The 23,174-nt window shown below is 43.8% G+C and overlaps 1 protein-coding gene across 1 annotated transcript in view; it reads left to right on the forward strand.

Moving 5' to 3' along the window:
• The first annotated feature begins 637 nt into the window (after nucleotides 1–637).
• LOC124613291 overlaps nucleotides 638–23,174 on the forward strand; it is a 126,932-nt gene continuing 104,395 nt past the window's right edge. Inside the window, exon 1 of the mRNA XM_047141986.1 lies at nucleotides 638–757. Coding sequence (XP_046997942.1) covers nucleotides 646–757 — 112 coding nt within the window. The 5' untranslated portion in view covers nucleotides 638–645. The remainder of the gene's footprint in view (nucleotides 758–23,174) is intronic.

Consider the following 23,174-nt stretch of genomic DNA (forward strand, 5'->3'; position numbering starts at 1 on the left):
ATACAAAATGTCTGATGTTGTAAAGCAAAATTTTAAATCCTTAGTGAAAAGATGTCTTCAGGACAACACGCTCCACTCCATTAATTAAACCGATGTCAAAAGTACTATAGTAGAAAAATATATTAATTTGCTTAAGAAGCCTACATTTAACTTGTAACATGGGTAGTTAATTTAAGTTACTGTGCGGTTTAGTGCACTATGGATGGCCAGCGTACATCAGAGCACCACAAACTGTTCAGAAATACGAAGCTTTCCACTGTCTCGTTCTCCATCACTTTGACAGAAATTGTGTAAATGGTCTACTGAATATGTAGCTATCTTCTCACTGTGTGCTTAAGTAACGTAGGAGAGAGCGGCTAGTTACGACGAAACGATCATAAATCGCGGAAGTTGCCGTCCTGCCCATTCGTTGAAGTCTCCCGGCAGCAGGATGCTGCCCCACCACTGACTCAGTATCCGCGAAGTTCCGGAGAAGGTCCGGCTCCAGGACGAGAGTGGTGCACATCGCGCTGCGCAGTGATAGAAAGGGGGGGGGGGGGGCAGGAGGGGGCAGTTCGGTGTAAGTGAAAGTGGTGCGCGGCACGGTGATCGCCTCCGCCGCCGTCGCTGCCGTCTCAGGCACTCGCAACAGCTCGCCCGTGCGAGATGGTCACCCCTAAACCCAGCAGGTGGGCAGCCCGCCCGCAACAGCTGCTGCTGCCATCGCTCGCCGTCTTCACCGCCGCCGCCTCCGTGCTAACTGCTGCAGCTGCTGCAGGTATGTACAATACGTATGCCAGCTTGCAACCTGCGACATAGGGTGATCTGGAACAAAAATCTTGAATGTTTGTAGTTCTGCAACTTTTAGATATTTATTGAAAGACATCATCACCTCCTGCACTTTTGTACTGCGGATTTTTGTATCCTATCGTATCAACGTAGGCATGGCTGTAGATGGGCTACACACGGTTGTTTGCTTTCTAGATGCACATCAAGCTGAATATCATACCTAATGTAAGTAGACTTACGTTTCTGCTATTGTACACAGTTGCTATGTTGTAGAAATTGATGTACACGCAGTTGTTTGTTTCTCTGTATCAAATGCCGCTGACGATGGGTTATAAACCCGAATACTGGTTTGGCTAATAAAATAATTCAAGCGCAGCTCCTGGTGTGTAGAAGATGTCCTTCAATTACTCTGGAGTGTTGTCGATTCTTCATTCAAACAGTCGGGACGCGTTTTAATATTTATGGACATCTAACCCTGTGGCAATTGTAGACAAATTAATGAGCATCGTGAATCTCATAGAAAAGGCATCAGAATACATCCCCTGCTGACGGATGTGTTTATTCCAGATACATGAGTTAATAACTCAAGCACAGTACGGATCAGCAACATTAAAAACAAACAAACGAGAGATATGGATTATTATGTACATGAAATAAATATGTCAGACACCAGATAAATGAGATTTAGCAACTTCCGAACAATGGTATCACGGACAGTCATAAAGGAAGCATAATTAGCCGCGTGGTCAGATTACGAAACTGAACACACTGGAATCCGAAGTAACAGAGATTCTTTAAAGGTAATCATGGTCCCCATTGGTTGTGAAAATATTTATTCATAAAATAAAATGTTATGAGTACATACTTTTACTTTCTGTGGTGACAATGATGTCCTCTAAAACTGCTTACGTGATAGTGAACCAGATGTTAATATACAGGGTGGTTGGACATTCCCGTTACAAACTTCTAGGACTTGTAGTGGGGAGTGAGTACATAATATTTTGAATAGGAACACATGTCCGGAAATGTACCATTGTCGTGCTACAGCCGTTTGGAAACATGTTTGCTAGGTAGGTTTGCAACAGGATAGTGATTGTCATGGGTGCTTACGGCAGATCGGTTGATGTCATTTGACATCCTATCCTACTTCGCTGACCTGGATGAGCCTCATTCACGCGTCTGTCAGTGTTGGAGCATCATGGTTGAGTACAAGTTTGCAGAAAACACCGACATGATCTTCCTGAATGGCGAAGCAATGGAAGAGCTGCTCGTCGTCTTTATCAAGATAGTTCTCCACAGCTTCAGACTACATCGCGTACCTTTTTCGTCACAATCACGCAGCGGGTTCGAGACAGGGTATCTTCACCAGCACCAGGCGTGACTGTGGCCCTCCAGGGAGGCCCCACAAGCCCGAACTGGAAGAGGCGTTAGTGCATCACGTTGATGAGAACCCGTCAGCAAGTACAAGAGCAATCCCATTGTCTATTAATGAGTGGAACTGTAAAAAAAGTGATTTACTGGATCACGCCCAGTCAGGTACCTGTAAAAATGATCGCATAAGCAACACGTTTTCAAATGGTTGTACCGCGGAAATAGTATGTTTCTGAACATGGGTTCCTATTCAAAATATTATGTACTCACTCCCCATTACAAGTCCTAGAAGTTTGTAACGGGAATTTCCGACCACCCCGTAGATTCAACTGGGGATCCTAGGATCCAGTGAGAGATGAAGCTTGGCATGACCTAGTGGAGGATGAAGGGGTGGAGGACGTTTAGGTAAGAATTGTTCGGCTCCTTTCTGACGGCGCCTCACTACGCGGTGGGGTCGGCGCTAGTTGGTATCGAGTTACAAGTCGCTTCTTTCAAACACCGCCGGCCGAAGTGGCCGTGCGGTTAAAGGCGCTGCAGTTTGGAACCGCAAGACCGCTACGGTCGCAGGTTCGAATCCTGCCTCGGGCATGGATGTTTCTGATGTCCTTAGGTTAGTTAGGTTTAACTAGTTCTAAGTTCTAGGGGACTAATGACCTCAGCAGTTGAGCCCCATAGTGCTCAGAGCCATTTGAACCATTTTTTTCAAACACCGTACATCAGGGAGCTGGACCATTGATGTCCGGCACTGAAAAAGAAATGTAGCGTTCGCGACGCGGAAGAAGCACTGTGTTTCGTTGCCAACTCTCTCAGGGAATTTCGTAAGACGTTCTCACCGAGCGAGGTGGCGCAGTGGATAGCACGCTGGACTCTCATACGGCAGGACGACGGTTCTGCTCATCCTGATTTGGATTTTTCGTGATTTCCTTAAATCTCTCCAGGCAAATGCCGGGATGGATCCTATGAAAGGGCTCTGCCGATTTCCTTTCCCACCCTTGACACAAATCGAGCATATCCTCCGTCTCTAATGACCTCGATGTCGAAGGGACTTTAAACCCAGTGTTGCTTCCTTCAAGAAGTGCTCCTCGGTTAAATCAGTCAACCGATACCAACGGCATGACTTCTTCTTCAGCTGGCCTACACTGGATCGTCCTAGGTACCAAAACGGTTGCCATTAATGTGACAGTCCGTGAAAACTGGACAAGATGGCTGTCTTGAATGAAATGTTCGTTGTAACTTTTAATTAATGGTGATTGCTGTCTGTGATTATTACGTCTACACGCTCGTCGTCAAATATTACGTCCAGCCTTCTCAAATATGGTTGTCTAGGTATCCTTCGTACTTGGTTCGCTAGGCAATTAAAATCAAACACATCGTATTAATGAATTTTATTACAAAAAGTAAATGACAATACTTCACTTTGACAATTATACAAATGTGTCGCAAGCAAAGGGCGACATACAAAATAAGCAATCGTCTTCAGTATAAACAATCACACGTCTGCGCTACATAGACAGAACAAGCGAAGCAACGAGGTTTGACGCTTCTGTGCAAGTCGCTAGTCTTCAAGTCAACTGAACTGGGGCGTCGCCAGTCGGTCGCGACCCATATGACTTCACATAGGGGCCGCTGCTGCCGCGTTGTCGTCCTGGAGAGGGGTAGGTCAGCGAGCGATTGGCTGATGTCTTCTCACAGCCCTCTCTTCTCTGTTGTTTCCGACTGACGTAACGGCGCTTGACTTTACGCCGTAACAGTGATAACGTTACTAACTCTCCTTGTTCTGGCAGTGTATATAAATCAGAGATAACAATTAAACGTAATTACTTGATAAAAATTCTAACTACTACGAAATTTCTCATTGCACCAGTACATTAGAATTATATGTCGCAAGCTATCTGGTACATCACAGTCTTTGGCCTGAGCATAAGACGTGATATGACAATACCGAGCTAAGTGACGCAATCATTAAGACACTGGCCTAGTTTGAGGGAGGATAGGTTTCCACACCTCCTGGCTCAAGAGCGCCGTGACTTTCCCAGGCCGCTTCAGCTCATCCTTGGTGGTTCTTTCGAAAGGCGGTAATCAATCTACCTTTCATATCATTTTTATATACACTACTGGTCATTAAAATTGCTACACCACGAAGATTACGTGCTACAGACGCGAAATTTAACCGACAGGAACAAGATACTGTGATATGCAAATGATTAGCTCTTCAGAGCGTTCACACAAGGTTAGCGCCGGTGGCGACACCAACAACATGCTGACATGAGGAAAGTTTCCAACCGATTTCTCATAGACAAACAGCAGTTGACCGGCATTGTCTGGTGAAACGTTGTTGTGGTGCCTCGTGTAAGGAGGAGAAATGCGTACCATCACGTTTCCCACTTTGATAAAGGTCGGATTATAGCCTATCGCGATTGTGGTTTATCGTATCGCGACATTGCTGCTCGCGTTGGTCGAGATCCAATGACTGTTAGCAGAATATGGAATCCGTGGGTTCAGGAGGGTAATACGGAACGCCATGCTGGATCCCAACGGCCTCGTATCACTAGCAGTAGAGATGACAGGCATCTTACCCGCATGGCTGTAACGGATCGTGCAGCCACGTCTAGATCCCTGAGTCAACAGATGGGGACGTGTGCAAGACAACAACCATCTGCACGAACAGTTCGACGACGTTTGCAGCAGCACGGACTATCAGCTCGGAGACCATGGCTGCGGTTGCCCTTGACGCTGCATCACAGACAGGAGCGCCTGCGATGGTGTACTCAACGACGAACCTGGGTGCACGAGTGGCAAAACGTCATTTTTTTCGTATGAATCCAGGTTCTGTTTACAGCATCATGATGGTCGCATCCGTGTTTGGCGACATCACGGTGAACGCACATTGGAAGCGTGTATTCGTCATCGCCATACTGGCGTATCACCCGGCGTGATGGTCAGGGGAGTCATTGGTTACACGTCTCGGTCACCTCTTGTTCGCATTGAAGGCACTTTCACCCGTGGACGTTACATTTCAGATTTGTTAGGACCAGTGGCTCCATCCTTCATTCGATCCCTGCGAAACCCTACATTTCAGGAGGATAACGCACGACCGCATGTTGCAGGTCCTGTACGGGCCTTTCTGGATACAGAAAATGTTCGACTGCTGCCCTGGCCAGCACATTCTCCAGATCTCTCATCAATTGAAACGTCTGGTCAATGGTGGCCCAGCAGCTGGCTCGTCACAATACGCCAGTCACTACTCTTGATGAACTGTGGTATCGTGTTGAAGCTGCATGGGCAGCTGTACCTGTACACGCCATCCAAGCTCTGTTTGACTCAGTGCCCAGGCGTTTCAAGGCTGGTTGTTCTGGGTACTAACTTCTCAGGATCTATGCACCCAAATTGCGTGAAAATGTAATCACATGTCAGTTCTAGTATAATATATTTGTCCAATGAATGCTCGTTTATCATCTGCTTTTCTTCTTGGTGTAGTAATTTTAATGGCCAGTAGTGTAATTTCGTGGTTTTACCAGGTCGGCAGAGCGTCTTTCCTCTGCCTGCGTTCTCTCACATTGCCAGATAGGAAGACGACGCTGGGAACCGAAATTGAGTGCGTTTTATTCTCTTTTTTACGGCGCTTGATATTCAGCACACCATGTACCTGTAACCACCTGTCTTAAGCATGCGCGATTGCTTGACTGAATGAATGTGGGTGTGATTACAAAGACGTGCAGCAGAAGCTTGGGGAAGCTGTTTGGGTGTAGCCTCGGAAGCCGGCCCGTCGCGCCGGTCAGTCGCTGCCCTCGCCCGCCCAAGCGAAAGGCACAAACCACGCCGTGGCCTGTTCAGCGAGCATGGGCGGCAAATCAGAGCCGGCGGACGAAGCGCTTGGCTGTGGTTGCGGTTCGGACAGCCGGCGCTTCAACGCGTTGGCGGTTGGTTGCGCTTCGGACACCACTCTAATCCTTCGTTCATCGTAAGAATGAACCTGATGTAAGCAAACACAAACGCTATGATTGGCAGCAGCCGTAAAACGTATACACTAGTGTCAGCCCCGGATCTACCGGGGCAAAAAATTGACAGTGGCGACGCTCCTCTCGAAGGTTTCAGATAGGACGTCAAAAATTTTAAACATGTCGATTTTTCAAAAAAATTAACTTCTCATGGATTAACTTCTCATGGCTGGGATTCACAGTCATACAATATTTCATAAAAGACATCATAGTCGCCGTTGACTGTATGAAATATTTATTATTATTTATTTATTTCTTAACGTGGCAGGGGTAAAATACAGGGAGCGAAAGGCTATTTACAATTTGTACAGAAACCAGGTGGCAATTATAAGAGTCGAAGGACATGAAAGGGAAAGAGTGGTTGGGAAGGGAGTGAGAGAGGGTTGTAGCCTTTCCCCGATGTTATTCAGTCTGTATATTGAGCAAGCAGTAAAGGAAACAAAAGAAAAATTCGGAGTAGGTATTAAAATCCATGGAGAAGAAATAAAAACTTTTAGTTTCGCCGATGACATTGTAATTCTGTCAGACACAGGAAAGGACTTGGAAGAGCACTTGAACGTAATTGACAGTGTCTTGAAAGGAAGATATAAGATGTACATCAACAAAAGCAAAACGAGGATAGTGGAATGTAGACGAGTTAACTCGGGTGACGCTGAGGGAATTAGATTAGAAAATGAGACACTTAAAGTAGTTACTATTAAAAACAGTCTTGATCACGATTTATTTAACAAGGTGACCGGTTTTGACCACTACTGTGGTCATCTTCAGACCATTGAGTAGGAACCTCTTTCTGTTGGAGAATCACTACTCAACCCTCTAAACTTCTTTTAATCTCCCAATACCTGACTTGGCAATAAATGAATTACTTTACTTAAAGCAGTAAAGGAGTTTTGCTATTTGGGGAGCAAAATAACTGATGATGGTCGAAGTAGAGAGGATATAAAATGTAGACTGGCAATGGCAAGGAAAGCGTTTCTGAAGAAGAGAAATTTGTTAACATGTAGTATAGATTTGAGTGTCAGGAAGTCATTCCTGAAAGTATTTGTATGGAGTGTAGCCATGTATGGAAGCGAAACATGGACGATAAATAGTTTGGACAAGAAAAGAATAGCAGCTTTCGAAATGTGGTGTTACAGAAGAATGCTGAAGATTAGATGGGTAGATCACATAACTAATGAGGAGGTGTTGAATAGAACTGGGGAGAAGAGAAGTTTGTGGCACAACTTGACTAGAAGAAGGAATCGGTTGGTAGGACATGTTCTGAGGCATCAAGGGATCACCAGTTTAGTATTGGAGGGCAGCGCGGACGGTAAAAATCGTAGAGGGAGACCAAGAGATCAATACACAAAGTAGTAGGTACTGGGAGACGAAGAAGTTCGCACAGGATAGAGTAGCATGGAGAGCTTCATCAAACCAGTCTCAGGACTGGAGACCACAGCAGCAGCAGCAACAACAACAACAAAAACAATAAATATTTCATACAGTCAACGGCGACTACGATGTTTTTCAAAAGATATTCATTTGTAGCGCATATCTTTCTGAAGAGTCTGAAAGATAAAGCATATATGATCGAGGAAATGTGAGACATGTTATTTGGTTTTATGTGTGCCATAGGGCTGTACCGCTCCTCTTCACACAGCATTCTTCTACTGCACGTCACTGTGTTTCGTTCTGTGGAATTCAGACGTGTATGTTTTGTGATGGAAGCCACCAAATCTATATTCAGGACAGTGGAAATTCAAATGTCCTGTGGTGCTTCTGCTGCTCCCAGTCGGCCAATTTGACATCCTACCCCTCTTAAAAAAACTAGTACTGGATTGGATTATTTGCGGCCTGGAGAGTAAAAATCAGAAAATTTCTATTCCTTATAGCGTATTAGCTAACAACTTTCTCTTTTGTGTGACATAAAATTAAACATAGGAAACATAAAACCAGCAACAGCAAGACGCAAGCAAGACAGTACAGTTTCTTCAGTCCTTAGGTTCGAGCATATTTTTCTCTCTAATCTTTAAACGCGAACATTTTTGGTTAGACTTTACCGTTTCTGTTATTGACATCAAATGAAACAACAAGTTTACTGTTACCGGTCATTGTTTATTTATCTCCACGACGCCTTTCAAAAGTTTAAACCTCCATCATCAGGTGGATTTACATTTGTTAGTATGACATTTGTGTGTGTGTGTGTGTGTGTGTGTGTGTGTGTGTGTGTGTGTGTGTGTTGCGTTCCGATTTTTTGGAGGCACTTGTGGTACTGTCTCCAGTGGTTACGGGCTCCTTTCAGTACCGTAACACATCACATATATACAGTCATATTTTGTAAACAAATATGGCGTCGTGCGTTTCCCCCAAAAAATCGTAACAACATACAGACACATGTCATACTAACAAATGTAAATCTTCCATGCTGGTGGTTTACACCTTTGAAACTCGTCGTGGAGATAAATAAGCAGCGACTGGTAACAGTAAACTTGTTGTTTCATTTAAATCTTTCTAATCTTGCTACAGCTTTACTCGGTGTATATTCCTTTCTGTGAAAGAATCTGTCACCACATCAAAGTTCGTCAAACGTTTTGCTACATGAAAATTCAAAATGTCGTTCACTAATGTGATTAGTACCCAAGACTGGTGTTGTTTCTCGGTTTGATTACGTCTATTTTGTCACTGTCTGCTACATAACACGAAATAGGCCTTTCTAATATAGCAGCAATTATAACACAGACCAAATAAGCGAGTCTGTTTTGGCAGAAATGGTGTTCTGGCACAAATGATCACTTTTATTTAGCTTATTTATATAAATAATGTGGTGTCACCGCCAGACACCACACTTGCTAGGTGGTAGATTTTAAATCGGCCGCGGTCCATTAGTATACGTCGGACCCGCGTGTCGCCACTGTCAGTGATAGCAGACCGAGCGCCACCACACGGCAGGTCTAGAGAGACGTACTGGCACTCGCCCCAGTTGTACAGCCGACTTAGCCAGAGATGGATCACTGACAACTACGCTCTCATTTGCCGAGACGATAGTTAGCATAGCCTTCAGCTACGTCATTTGCTACGACCTAGCAAGGCGCCATAGCATTTGATATTATTTTATATTGTGGTTATAACATGTACCGTCAAGAGAGATGTTCTACAATTGTGGATTTAAGTTAAGTATTACATCCACTACGTACTTTATTTGCTACTATACATTTCCTTAACTGTTCCAGACCTCACGCCAGTCAGCGTGTAATTAAAAGCGTGCATTTCGGCTTCCTCTCATTGTGACTTGGCTGTCTTGCCAAGTCACAACAAATAATACAACAGAATATAATTCACGAATCACTAATATCAAATGCCTATTCGGTGTACTACAAGCAAAAAGTTTTCTTAGGAAATAGTTTCATATGTCATTCATATGACCCAATTTCTCAATCATGAGATTCAAAAGTGGTAGTAGCATGAAATCTTTACACAAATTTGGAATCGTCATATTCGCTTGTATAATTTATGTGATGTCCCCGTTCCTTCTCCTTTCTCGTTCTAAAAAACAATCTTTTTATCATTAATTCTATAACAGTTCCCGCCGTTGTCAAAACTTATTCTCTGCTTAACTTCACTCACCCTACCAGAATCACCGGCTCAGTTATTATCATCCGTTTATATGCCAGTTAGGCGTTGTTGCGTGTTCATACAACGCGTTTCCCGCGCTATTCAGAGAACAGAACTTAAGCGGCTGCTAACTAGAGACAGTTCAGCTGGCCGTTAATAATGTAGCAATCTGGGAAAAACTTTGTGTCAAAATTTCATTTTCTTCGATACACTGAGAAGATAATATGTAACTTTTCTTAGCTGTTATTCTCTTTAAACGTTTAGTTTCACGCTGGTGTTCTGAATCTATGGATTTCACTAATAATTATAACAACACTTATCATTCGCACACCGAATCAGCCACATAAGCATACAACGTTTGACATTCACTTGTTCGGGTTTATTTGGCTCAGCTCGTATAGTCCCGTCCCCTTTTGTCTGCGGGAAAATTTTTTGTTCGTAGATGCGACGGGGATTGTCCTGGCAGACACATCACGTACACTACGTACGCATTCAGAAATCTACTTAGAATGTGTTCAAAAATGTTGAAAAACCAACAGGGACGCGTTTCAAAATCATATCAATAATCTATAGACTAAAGTGCGCCGGATGCTTGGCGCTTTGTGAAACAATGTTTTTTTTTTTTTTTTTTTTCTTCAAGAATATGATTTCGGCGCCCCCTGTAATTGCCGACCGGGACAGATACCCAGTTTGCGGTCCCCCTCCTACTTCCCCCCCACCCCCCACCCCTCCCACGCTCCCGCTAGTTCTGGGCCGGTATTGGAACGCACTTGGAAGTAGGTCCTACCTGCCCATTAGACATCTTATTACCACATTACAGTAAATGAAACTAAGATATTGTAATGTATTAACAGCGATCAAGTTTTTCTTAATTATACTTTAGCTATGTATTTCTTATTTCAAAAATAGTGTTCAGTCTCAGTCTCTGTAGTGTTGTGCACTGGTTGTCGCGCTCTTAAGTACTCGGAAAACGACTGACACCTTGGTGAAACACGCTCGTGGAACAACGTTAAGAATTGAGAGGGAAGGGGGGAGTGGAGAGAGGAATCCACACCGTAGATGCAAGAGAGGGAGTTCTTTCCCAAATGACTCACATTAAAAACAGAAAATTTAGAAGTGGAAGTGCTATTCAAAAAAGCGGATAAAAATTCACTTGACGCCTTCCTAAGAGACAATCTCCACTCATTCCAAATTAATAATATAAGTGTAGGCCAGATGTGGCTTAAATTTTATCGGCAGCAATTGAGAGATGTATACCAAATAAATTAACAAACGACGGAGCTGATCCTCCTTAGTACACAGAACGGGTTAGAAAACTGTTGCAGAAACAACGAAACAAACATGCCAAATTTAATCAGACGCAAAATCCCAAAGATTGGCGATCTTTTACAGAAGCTCGAAATTTAGAGCGAACTTTAATGCGAGATGCCTATTACAGTTTCCACAACGAAACTTTGTCTCGAAACCTGGCAGAAAATCCAAAGAGATTCTGGTCGTATGTGAAGTACGTTAGCGGCAAGAAACAATCACTGCCTTCTCTGCGCGATAGCAATGGAGATGGAATCGAAAAAAGTGCTGCCAGAACAGAGTTACTTAACACAGCCTTCCGAAATACGAGTACCTTCACAAAAGAAGACGAAGTAAATATTCCAGAATTCGAATCTGCCAACATGAGTAACGGAGAATATACTCGGAGTAATTAAGCAACTTAAATCACTTAATAAAAGCAAGTCTTCTTGTCCAGACTGTATACCAATTAGGTTCGTTTAGCTGATGCATTAGCTCCATACTTAACAATCATATACAACCGTTCGCTCGACGAAAGATCCGTACCCAAAAAGTTGCACAGGTCACACCAATATTCAAGAAAGGTAGTAGGAGTAATCGACTAAATTACGGGTCCATATCGTTAACGTCGATGTGCAGCAGGATTTTAGAACATATATTGTGTTCGAACATTATGAATTACCTCGAACAAATTGGTCTATTGACACACAGTCATCGTGGATTCAGAAAACATCGTTCCTGTGAAACACAACTAGCTCTTTATTCACATGAAGTGTTGAGTGCTATTGACAAGGGATTTCAAATCGATTCCGTATTTCTGGATTTTCTGAAGGCTTTTGACACTGTACCACACAAGCGGCTCGTAGTGAAATTGCGTGCTTATGGAATATCGGCTCAGTTATGTGACTGGATTTGTGATTTCCTGTCAGAGAGGTCTCAGTTCGTAGTAATTGACGGAAAGTCATTGAGTAAAACAGAAGCGATTTCTGGCGTTCCCCAAGGTAGTGTTATAGGCCCTTTGCTGTTCGTTATCTATATAAACGATTTTGGAGACAATATGAGCAGCCGTCTTAGGTTGTTTGCAGATGAAGCTGTCGTTTATCGACTAATAAAATCATAATAAGATCAAAACAAATTGCAAAACGAGATAGAAAAGATATCTGAATGGCGCGAAAAGTGGAAGTTGACCCTAAATAACGAAAAGTGTGAGGTCATCCACATGAGTGCTAAAAGGAACTCATTAAACTTCGGTTACACGATAAATCAGTCTAACCTAAAAGCCGTAAATTCATCTAAATACCTAGGTATTACAATTACGGACAACTTAAATTGGAAGGAACACACAAAAATGTTGTGGGGAAGGCTAACCAAAGACTGCGTTTTATAGGCAGGACACTTATAAAATGTAACAGACCTACTAAGGAGACTGCCTACACTACGCTTCTCCGTCCTCTTTTAGAATACTGCTGCACGTTGTGGCATCCTTACCGGATAGGACTGACGGAGTACACTGAAAAAGTTCAAAAAAGGGCAGCACGTTTTGTATTATCACGAAATATTGGACAGAGTGTCACAGAAATGATACAGGGTTTGGGCTGGAAATCATTAAAAGAAAGGCGTTTTTCGTTGCGACGGAATCTTCTCACGAAATTCCAATCACCACCTTTCTCCTCCGAATGCGAAAATATTTTGTTGACACCGACCTAAATAGGGAGAAACGATCACCACGATAAAATAAGGGAAATCAGAGCTCGTACGGAAAGATATAGGTGATCATTCTTTCCGCCTGATTGATTGACTGGAATAACAGAGAATTGTGAAGGTGGTTCGATGAACGCTCTGGCAGGTACTTGAATGTGATTTGCAGAGTATCCATGTAGGCGTAGAAGTAGAAACCTCAAGTGGGGACCTAAACGTCACAAAGGATGAAATAACGGACAGAAGGAATAAAATTGCAAGCGAGACGGGGAACCAGGTGGATAGCCAGGTCGATATAAATCAGAACACATAGGGGGGTAGGAGGGGGCAACGGGGAAGGAGCGAGGATAGAGAGAGAGGGCAGAGTGAAGGAAATGCAGCCAGGGAAGGAAGAATCGTCTGCAATAGCTTGGGGCTCTGTGTGCGCCACGCACGAACTCACGAAAGAACCATGAGGCCCCTGGGGGGAATCGTCGGTTTGGTGAGGATGAGAGGCCGAAAGCCAACGCGCTGGTGATGGACGTTCCGCCCAATCCATTGGCTGTCGTTAGCCTAGTGCGTACACGCCTTTAAACGTGCGGCGACGTGATCGGTTCCTCAGAACCCACGCGCAGGAGATGCCCTGTTCGAATTGTGGTTGTTGAACCGAGAGGAAAGTTTTGAAGTGAAGGAACCAGGTATTGTCGTTCCTGCCTTCTGATTGTAGGTGACGCCTGCTGTGGTGTCACCGCCAGCCACCACACTTGCTAGGTGGTAGTTTTAAATCGGCCGCGGTCCATTAGTACATGTCGGACCCGCGTGTCGCCACTGTGTGATCGCAGACCAAGCACCACCACAAGGCAGGTCTCGAGATACGATAGAGCACTCGCCCCAGTTGTACGGACGACTTTGCTAGCGACTACACGGACGAAGCCTCGCTCCTTTGCAGAGCAGATAGTTAGAATAGCCTTCAGCTAAGTCCATGGCTACGACCTAGCAAGGCGCCATTAGTAACATTGCATGTATCTATAGAGTCTCACTTGTATCGCCACAATCTCCAGATGCACCAAAAGGATGGATTAAAGTTAAGTAGTCCAGAAGCTACGTACTTTTCTTTATAGCGTTCATTACGTATCCTGTTACAGACCTATCTCTTGCCTGCTAAACGCGTGCCTTTCGGCAACTTCCGTGGCGTGGCTGTCTTGCTACGCCACAACACCTGCAACCAATGGTAAATTCTTTTGGTAAATTCTTCTTGGTGATTTGTCATGTCGCCTCCTTCAATTTCCATCTCTGTATGCAGAGGCGAGACAAGTTGGATTTTATACAGAGTTAGGCAGTCGCTGTTGTGGGGTCACGTGAATATGATGTGCGGCTCCTGTACACACTTGAACGGTGGTATTGGATGGGAGTTAGTTCAGTTTTGAAGTAGGATTCTCTATAACAAAAAATGGTTCAAATGGCTCTGAGCACTATGGGACTTAACAGCTGAGGTCATCAGTCCCGTAGAACTTAAAACTACTTAAACTTAACTAACCTAAGGACATCACACACATCCATGCCCGAGGCAGGATTCGAACCTGCGACCGTAGCGATCGCACGGTTCCAGACTGAAGCGCCTAGAACCGCTCGGCTACTCCGGCCGGCCTCTATAACGAGTAACATCTGTTGTTGGAAGCAATGCAGGATTCTCGAGAGTAATATTTCTGCTACCGTTTTGGTTAGATTCAGATGGAACAGAATTTGTTCCTTAATCCGTCACAATTCACTTAATGCATCATGTGCCCAACTAACTTTCGTGATTCTGTTAATAGTGAGTCACAGGCCAGCTCTGACGATTCAATTTTTTAGTTGAAAGATGGTTAATTTTGCTTCCAATTATTCTGTGTGTGAGCAATTGCCGCGTTCTTGTTGTGTTCCTTAGTCAATCCAATCCTTGCAGAACAATGATAATCGTTACGCCATTATACTGTACGTACAAACGAAAGGGGCGCGAGTAGAGAGCAATTAAACAAGTAAACAAGTAAAGAAATGGTTACCCCGTACGACGTATTACAATTGAATGCATGAAAAACTTATGATAGAGTCCTCGAGGATCGAAACTGCAGATACACTGATCAGCCAGAACATTACGACTACCCACCCGCTGGTTTCATTGTGCTGTACCCATTTCACTTGCACCTATAATGGTGGGACAACCTGTCGAGCGGATCACACAAACGATTCGAAGTCTGACCCACAAGAGGGCGAGTGACCTGCGTGTGGTTTGCAGGCGCGCAGCACAGGCGCCAGGTTTTTGATTGCGTCACGTCCGAAGAACGGGACTCGATCATGTTGTGACTTGGCAAGACAGCCAAGCCACTAGGAGGTGAAGCCGAAAGGCACGTGTTTAATCTCACGCAGGCTGGCGTGAGGTCTGGAACAGTTAAAGGATTTGAGTCTAGCAAATAAAGTACGTAGCTGTTGGAATACTTAACTTTAATCCATAATTGGTGAACATCGGTCTGACGGTACATGCATCACAAGATAAATAGCAATTGATAATGGCGCCTTGCTAGGTCGTAGCAAATGACGTAGCTGAAGGCTATGCTAACTATCGTCTCGGCAAATGAGAGCGTAATTTGTCAGTGAACCGTCGCTAGCAAAGTCGGCTGTACAACTGGGGCGAGTGCTAGGACGTCTCTCTAGACCTGCCGTGTGGCGGCGCTCGGTCTGCAATCACTGACAATGGCGACACGCGGGTCCGACGTATACTAACGGACCGCGGTCGATTTAAAGGCTACCACCTAGCAAGTGTGGTGTTTGGCGGTAACACCACAGATCATCGCTGTGCCCCACCTTGTGTGATGTCAAAGCTCATATGTCAAATATTTATGCCAAAGAAATTTGATGGTCTAATAGAGAACTTTGTCAAATTTACACCACCTACCTTCCACCGATTCCCACACACGTTCCTCGACCACATCTGTTAGAATTTGATACGGGCCATGCCGACCCGTTACGATCCTAGCAGAACGTTTCCAAATTCGTTCGATGCCTGTCGTCAGGTCTGCTTCGTAAGGATAGCGAGTACATCTTTATTACCGCTTTTTGGCCGATAGTAAACAGTCTAGTAGCTAAAACTTTTTTATGTACGAATTTCGGGTACAGTCCGTCGTCAGAACAGCAGATAAGAGAACTTGTCTCAGAGTATCGTATCAAATGATTTCAATCTTATCAGTTCAGCACTAATATTAAGACTGAAAACATTTGACGTGAATTGTTTTAAGTCGTTTTCTGTGATATTCTGAAAATCGACTGCGCTCGAAACGAGCAGAAAAATGTTTGAGCAACAAGTGAACTTTTTGTAATTAGTTCCCAAAAGACAGCGATAAAGAGGTACTCAGTATTCGTAGTATGATGGTCGCCGGGCATCTGCACGACTTAACTTCCAAGTTAAAATGCACTTGACAGGACTACAAATGTTGCAACAATACTCTGAAACTGGTCGTACTGCGGCGGCGCGGTTCCTTCCGTCCCTTTACGACGAACCTGCACCTACCTGTGAACATTGTCTCAGCAGATCATCACTAGGAAAGCCGAGTGAAACCTACTGTACTTCGACGTGAACCAGGCTGAAATTTAAGTCACTAATCTACGATTCGGGAGAAAGGTTGGAAATTTTGTCCTCAATTAATATACAGGGTGATTCAAAAAGAATATCACAACTTTAAAAATGTGTATTTAATGAAAGAAACATAATATAACCTTCTGTTATACATCATTACAAAGAGTATTTAAAAAGGTTTTTTTTACTCAAAAACAAGTTCAGAGATGTTCAATATGGCCCCCTCCAGACACTCGAGCAATATCAACCCGATACTCCAACTCGTTCCAGACTCTCTGTAGCATATCAGGCGTAACAGTTTCGATAGCTGCTGTTATTTCTCGTTTCAAATCATCAATGGTGGCTGGGAGAGGTGGCCGAAACACTATATCCTTAACATACCCCCATAAGAAAAAATCGCAGGGGGTAAGATCAGGGCTTCTTGGAGGCCAGTGATGAAGTGCTCTGTCACGGGCTGCCTGGCGGCCGATCCATCGCCTCGGGTAGCTGACGTTCAGGTAGTTACGGACAGATAAGTGCCAATGTGGTGGCGCTCCATCCTGCTGAAATATGAATTGTTGTGCTTCTCGTTCGAGCTGAGGGAACAGCCAATTCTCTAACATCTCCAGATACTGTAGTCCAGTTACAGTAGCACCTTCGAAGAAAGGTGACGCTGACGCCTAGTCAACAGCGCCTCAAGCGAACAAATGTACAACTAAATGAAACTTTATAGCTCCCTTAATTCGCCGACAGATAGTGCTTAGCTCTGCCTTTTGTCGTTGCAGAGTTTTAAATTCCTAAAGTTGTGGTATTCTTTTTGAATCACCCTGTATTTTGAAACTTAGGTGAACAAGTATCACTGCCAAGCCCGTGCTAGTCTTAACAAAGTCGCTCACAATCCCTTTCACTCACGTTAGCAAGTTTATGATGCTGCATTTCCCGGAAACGTAATAGCTACAAAAATACGGATTGTTTTTGACTGAGAATGCTGCCGGCCGCTGTGGCTGTGCTGTTCTGGCGCTGCAGTCCGGAACCGCGAGGCTGCTACGGTCGCAGGCTCGAATCCTGCCTCGGGCTTGGGTGTGTGTGATGTCCTTAGGTAAGTTAGGTTTAAGTAGTTCTAAGTTCTAGCGGACTTATGACCTAAGATGTTGAGTCTCATAGTGCTCAGAGCCATTTGAACCATTTTGAACTGAGAATGCTCGCCAAATATTAAGTCTGTCGGTACCTAATGCAGTCACAGTTTTTAGCCAACGACCTGCTCAATACGCCACGCGGAATTTATGTCTTTTCTCGTCACAAAATTCACTTAAAAATTCCGAAATTTCTACACGCCCATCGGAATAATTATGCCGTCACTTTACCACACTTTTGATGTATGAAAGCCGGCCGCGGTGGTCTAGCGGTTCAGGTGCTCGGTCCGGAACCGCGCGACTACTACGGCCGCAGGTTCGAATCCTGCCTCGGGCATGGATGTGTGTGATTTCCTTAGGTTAGTTAGGTTTAAGTAGTTCTAAGTACTAGGGGACTGATGACCACAGATGTTAAGTCCCATAGTGCTCAGAGTCATTTGAACCATTTTTTTGATGTATGAAACACTGCTAGATCGGGCAACTTATCGTTTCCATCGGAAGTACTACTACACACGTGCGAACTGTTTCATGGCTAGGTTCCCACTCTTCTCTAGAATACTCTAAGTCTTCTCTACCAGCAGAGAAAGGCGCGTGAAGAATATTGCTTTACCATTGGTCAGTTTACTCAACAGCCAATAGCAAATCAACATTCTCCAGCGTCAGTTCGCGCTTTTCATCAATAACCAATCGCAAAATAGAAACTTAACGACAGCACTTTTTAGCGACGTAATTATCTAATATGCTGAAGTTTTGCTTATGCAGAAAGTTATTTAGTATTGTTATTTATACTTGAATTAACTTTCCCTTGACCATAAACTTACTTTACAAATCTATTCTACAAAAATCCCCTTTGTCCATATCCAAACTTCTTCGAAATGTTCCCACACTTAATCCTACTACATAACTCGTTAAACAATTATCTTTATATTAACCTTAAACCACACTCACGCATCATTCATACTGTTAAAAGACATTTATAACATTTTACAAACACAAAAAGACATAATAACACTTTATGAAAATACTAGAACAGTTTATGAAAACCATTCTATTATTTTAGTGCACTCTAGTGGGCACAATCGAAACTAAAATCAGTCCCCTACCCAATACTGTCCACTATCGGCTGATACATAAACTACGTGCGCGTCCAGTCTCGCGTCACCATCTGTCACTATCCAGCTCTGAGACACATCTCCCACTTAACCGCCTCCAAGGCAGGATCGGTATACGGCGCTACGCCTCAGTACGACTGTTATCAACGCAGTTTCTGTGTTGCAGATCGTCTTCTCTTTCACAGAACCCTTCAAAAAAAAACTAGTTCTTGTGTTCGCATTACCAAATACGGAATTTACTTCGTCATCCAACTTTGTTTCGCTATTTGGTATTATCCCTAAACACCTAAACGATGGACGTCCTCATAATGCTCATCAGTAGCCTCCTAATAGGACAGTGTAGGCACATTTGCTGTCGTCATTACGTAGCATCTATCCAGGCTTAAAGAAAGCTGTCATTAATACCACCGAATGAGACTTTTACGCAAGGCTTTCCTGCATTTCCTTAAGGTCGCCCGACGGCGCCAGTTTTCTGCTGACGGCAGCACCGTTAGCGACCTGCTGATCAATTAATTTTGTTTCTGAAGAACATTCGCCGCGCAGTATATCGTACTGTACTCTACTAGCTGCTAGACCGTTCACATGTACGAGTGAGGCTACTAAAGCTCCTTTCGTGACAAATGTAACTGCTCTAAGGCCCCAAAAATGGCAATTTGCTGAATCGCCGTACAAGACTTTTGTTTCATCAAACACAAATTTATTTTTATTTGCGACTATCTACATCTATATACATACTCGGCAAATCACATTTAAGTGTTTGGCAGAGGGTTGATTGAACCACCTCCACAATTCTCAGATATTGCTATCTGGTATAGCGCGCGGAAACTCGCTTCCGTTTTCACTTGTCGTCGATGGGAGCTAATCTACCGTACACGATGGCTGCACCAACATTGCCCTTGGGCTCACCTTCCTCGTCACTTGCCTTTCGCAGCTTTCTCGTTTTGTTTTTCCGCAGCAGACGGAAGTACTGAGTTCCACTGTCGAGACGTCCGACCGCGCACAACCATTGCGGGGCAGGCAAACTGGCCGCGTGACGTAGTGTGGCCAACGATCTCGGAGTAACCTGGGAAGAAAGTGAGCGCGCCTGGTTTGGTAAGAAACGTGATATGGCGCAAGAAGCCGAGAGGCAGTGCGATCTGTACTGCAGTCTGAATCGTACTTCTAATAGCATGTTCCTAATTCCTAAAATAAATATGTCTGTACTTGATGTGAAAAAGGGGAAATTTTGTTGCGAATACGTCTCTAGTGAAGAAATCAATTCTGCTTGCTTTCGCTGTAGATGTCTATCTCTTTCACTTCGTGTCATCTTACAAGATATTTTTCTGTAACGACGCGTTGGAAATCGATGAAGTATTTATTCCGCAGCAATTTATTCCACTAATGTTCCATGGGTCATTTGTACTATTAAGCGTAACGATACGGAACGAGTGATTTCATTTTCACATTACACATTTACACGCATATATAGAGCTACATGCTGAGCGTTTGTAAGGTTTTCTTTTTTTAAAAAAAAAGTTACAGATGTGACATAGTAGTCCCTACCCACTATCTTTTCTAAATTATAAAAATGTAAGTTGTTCTACAGAACAGAACTTTTTCAGTTTGTGGAAAATAAACTTCGCTGTCTGTCGGACATTTTATATCACTGGATAGGTGACCAAAAATTTTAGTGGTAGCATTGTCCAACCCTTTTTGTGCTAAAGACAACCTCAATGTACAGCAATGAACGTCTTTTTTTCTTCTGGTACTATAATTATGGACATCACTGTTCGTTTTATTACTGCAGCGAATTATTTACAGCAGACTTCCGACGGCAATAAATATGATGTGAATAACCGTGATTTCAAACACAAACTATAGCTACACTTGCTCTGCGAATCACTGTAAAAAGTGTAGCGTGTTTACTTTTATTGCGACGAACAATATAAGCTCAGTGGAGATACGCCCTTAAAAGAGCAAACAGGTGTCTCATAGATGTTGCAGAAATGGTTTCAGTCAGTGACGTCACGCTCCACAAGTAAGTCGTGGTAGCAAAGCGTTGAGTGCGTCCCGGCTTCGACCATAGATACTAGTAGACTGGCCTTGCTGTGCAGAAGCTATAGGGCTAGTGTGGTTCCAACATAAACCACGTGACTATTGGCAAAACGTGGCGGGATTTCAAATCAGCGGTCTGCCATCCTATGTTTGTATCGTATTTTCCCCACATTTCTCAATTGACTGCCAAACGCTTCCAACAAAAATATTTTTTTTATTTACGAAAAATTATGCCAGAACTACATGTGACCTGGATTTATTCACAGTACCATTTATAAAATCTAACAAATACATCGAACGCCACTCTGGTGGGCAGCGGGACAAAATTACTATAAACTATCAATTAAAGCAAAATGTCGTTAAAATTCTTTTAAACAGTAAGAGTGGGCTCGTGTCAAAACTTTAAACATTGGATTCGCCGCGTTTTGAGCTCTAGCCACTTATAAAAGATAATGGGATATGGGAATTATTTCAACTATAGGTGCCAAAAATGTCGACTTTACGAGCAGGTCCATTTTAGAGTATCAATTTTAGGTGCACTTCAAAGGTTCAGTTCCCACTATTTTTACAAAAGTTTAAACTATCAGTTTAAAAGAAAATGATATTTTAGATGAAAGGTGAGACTTTGAAGATTCAGAAAATAATTTTGGAGCGTAGGTTAAAAAATGACAGATACTGTAAATATAAATTATAAATATACATTGTAAATAATAACTAACCTATCAAAACACTTCTCCGCGAAGTGATTCGAGCAAAGGCGCGTATGTGCAGATGGCTTAAAGTTTTTCCGTTTCAGGGCCTGTATCCAAAGCTGCCTCCGGTTTTCATCCTTAGGGAACCTATGAGTAGGAACGAGAAACAATTATACTTACTTCTGTAACCGAATTATCACAGATACTTTACAAAATGTAATATGAGTCAGACTTTACAGGCATCAATTTCAACACTTTAATTTACGTGATACTCTATTTCAAGTGTAAAAAACATATAAAAGTCACTTCAGCAGATTTCAATAATCGCATCTGCACTATCATAGAAACACTTACACGTGAAATGTAATGCCATTTCCCCCGAAAAAACCGCTGAGTACAGCCATAAGCGCAACACGAAACAACCATGTTTTGCCAACATTCACGTGACCTCAGCCCAGAGATGTTGGAGCCACGAAAAAGACGTCAGGGCCAGTCTATTACATTTAAGGTCGAAGCGTCCCGGTCGCTCGTATGCAGTCAGCGCAGCACCCTGACCTGGAGGCGTGGCAAAATGGCGGAAGGAAGCTGTCGTGTTTCGATTTCCCCATAACCATCCCGCGAAGACTGTCCACTGTCTTTTCTCTGTAATCGAAACTTTTCCCTATAAGCAACTTTTCCTAATATGCACTGACGCAAAAAATTACGACAACACAAAATGATTAATGTAGAGCAATGACATTTCGGGAATACATTTGTATAGGTAATATACATAAATGATTAACATTCCAAGATCATAGGTTTGTGTAAACGCCAGAAATGCCATTGCAAATGTGAAATGCTGGTACTTCTAACCGGTGTGACCGCCAGAATGTTAAATACAAGCATGCAAACGTGCATGCATTATGTTGTACAGGTGCCGGATATCGGTTTGTAGGATGGAGTTCCATGCTTGTTGCGGGTGATCCGTCAATACACAGGGACGGTCTGTGCTGTCTGTGTATGACGCTGGAGTTGCAAGCCGATGATGTCCCACATGTATTCGATTGGAGACAGATGTGGTGGCCGGCCGTGTGGCCGAGTGGTTCTAGGCGCTTCAATCCGGAACCGCGCGACCGCTAAGGTCGCAGGTTCGAATCCTGCCTCGGGCATGGACGTGTGTGCTGTCCTTAGGTCAGTTAGGTTTAAGTAGTTCTAAGTTCTAGGGGACTGATGACCTCAGATGTTAAGTCCCATAGTGCTCAGAGCCATTTGCAACATTTTGAACAGATGTGGTGATCCTGCAGCCCAAGGCAACATGTCGACACTCTTTAAAGCATGCTGAGGAAAAACAGCAGATGTGAATGAGCGATGTCCTGTTGCAAAATATCCCGTGGAATGGTGTTGACGAATAGCAGCACAACAGATCAAATCACCAGATTGACGTACAAGTTCGTAGTCAGTGTGCGTGGTATTGCCACGAGAGTGCTCCAGCTGTCATACGAAATCGCACCCCAGACCGTAACTCCAGACGTAGGTCGAGTGTGTCTAGCAGGTAGACAGGTTGGTTGCAAGCCGTCGACTGGCCTGCTCCTAGCCAACACACGGCCATCAATGGCACCGAGGCAGAACCAGCTTTCATGAGAAAACACAACAAACCTCCATCGTGCCAACCAATGACATCTCGCTTGACACCACTGTAATAGCAAATGGTGGTGGTTTGGGTCAGTGAAATGCACGCTGCATGGCGTCTGGGTCGGAGCGGTCCTTGAAGTACTCGATTTGTAACATTTCGTCGTGTCACTGTCTTGCCAAATGCTGCCTAAATTGCTGCTCAGATGCCAGATCCATACGCCGAACATCAAGGTCTTCCCTCTCGGTAGTGCCACATGGCCGCTCGGAGTCCGGTCTTCTTGCGACCATACATTCCCGTGACCACAGCTGCCAGC

This window comes from Schistocerca americana, chromosome 4 (assembly GCF_021461395.2).
Source record: "Schistocerca americana isolate TAMUIC-IGC-003095 chromosome 4, iqSchAmer2.1, whole genome shotgun sequence".
Taxonomy (NCBI): domain Eukaryota; kingdom Metazoa; phylum Arthropoda; class Insecta; order Orthoptera; family Acrididae; genus Schistocerca; species Schistocerca americana.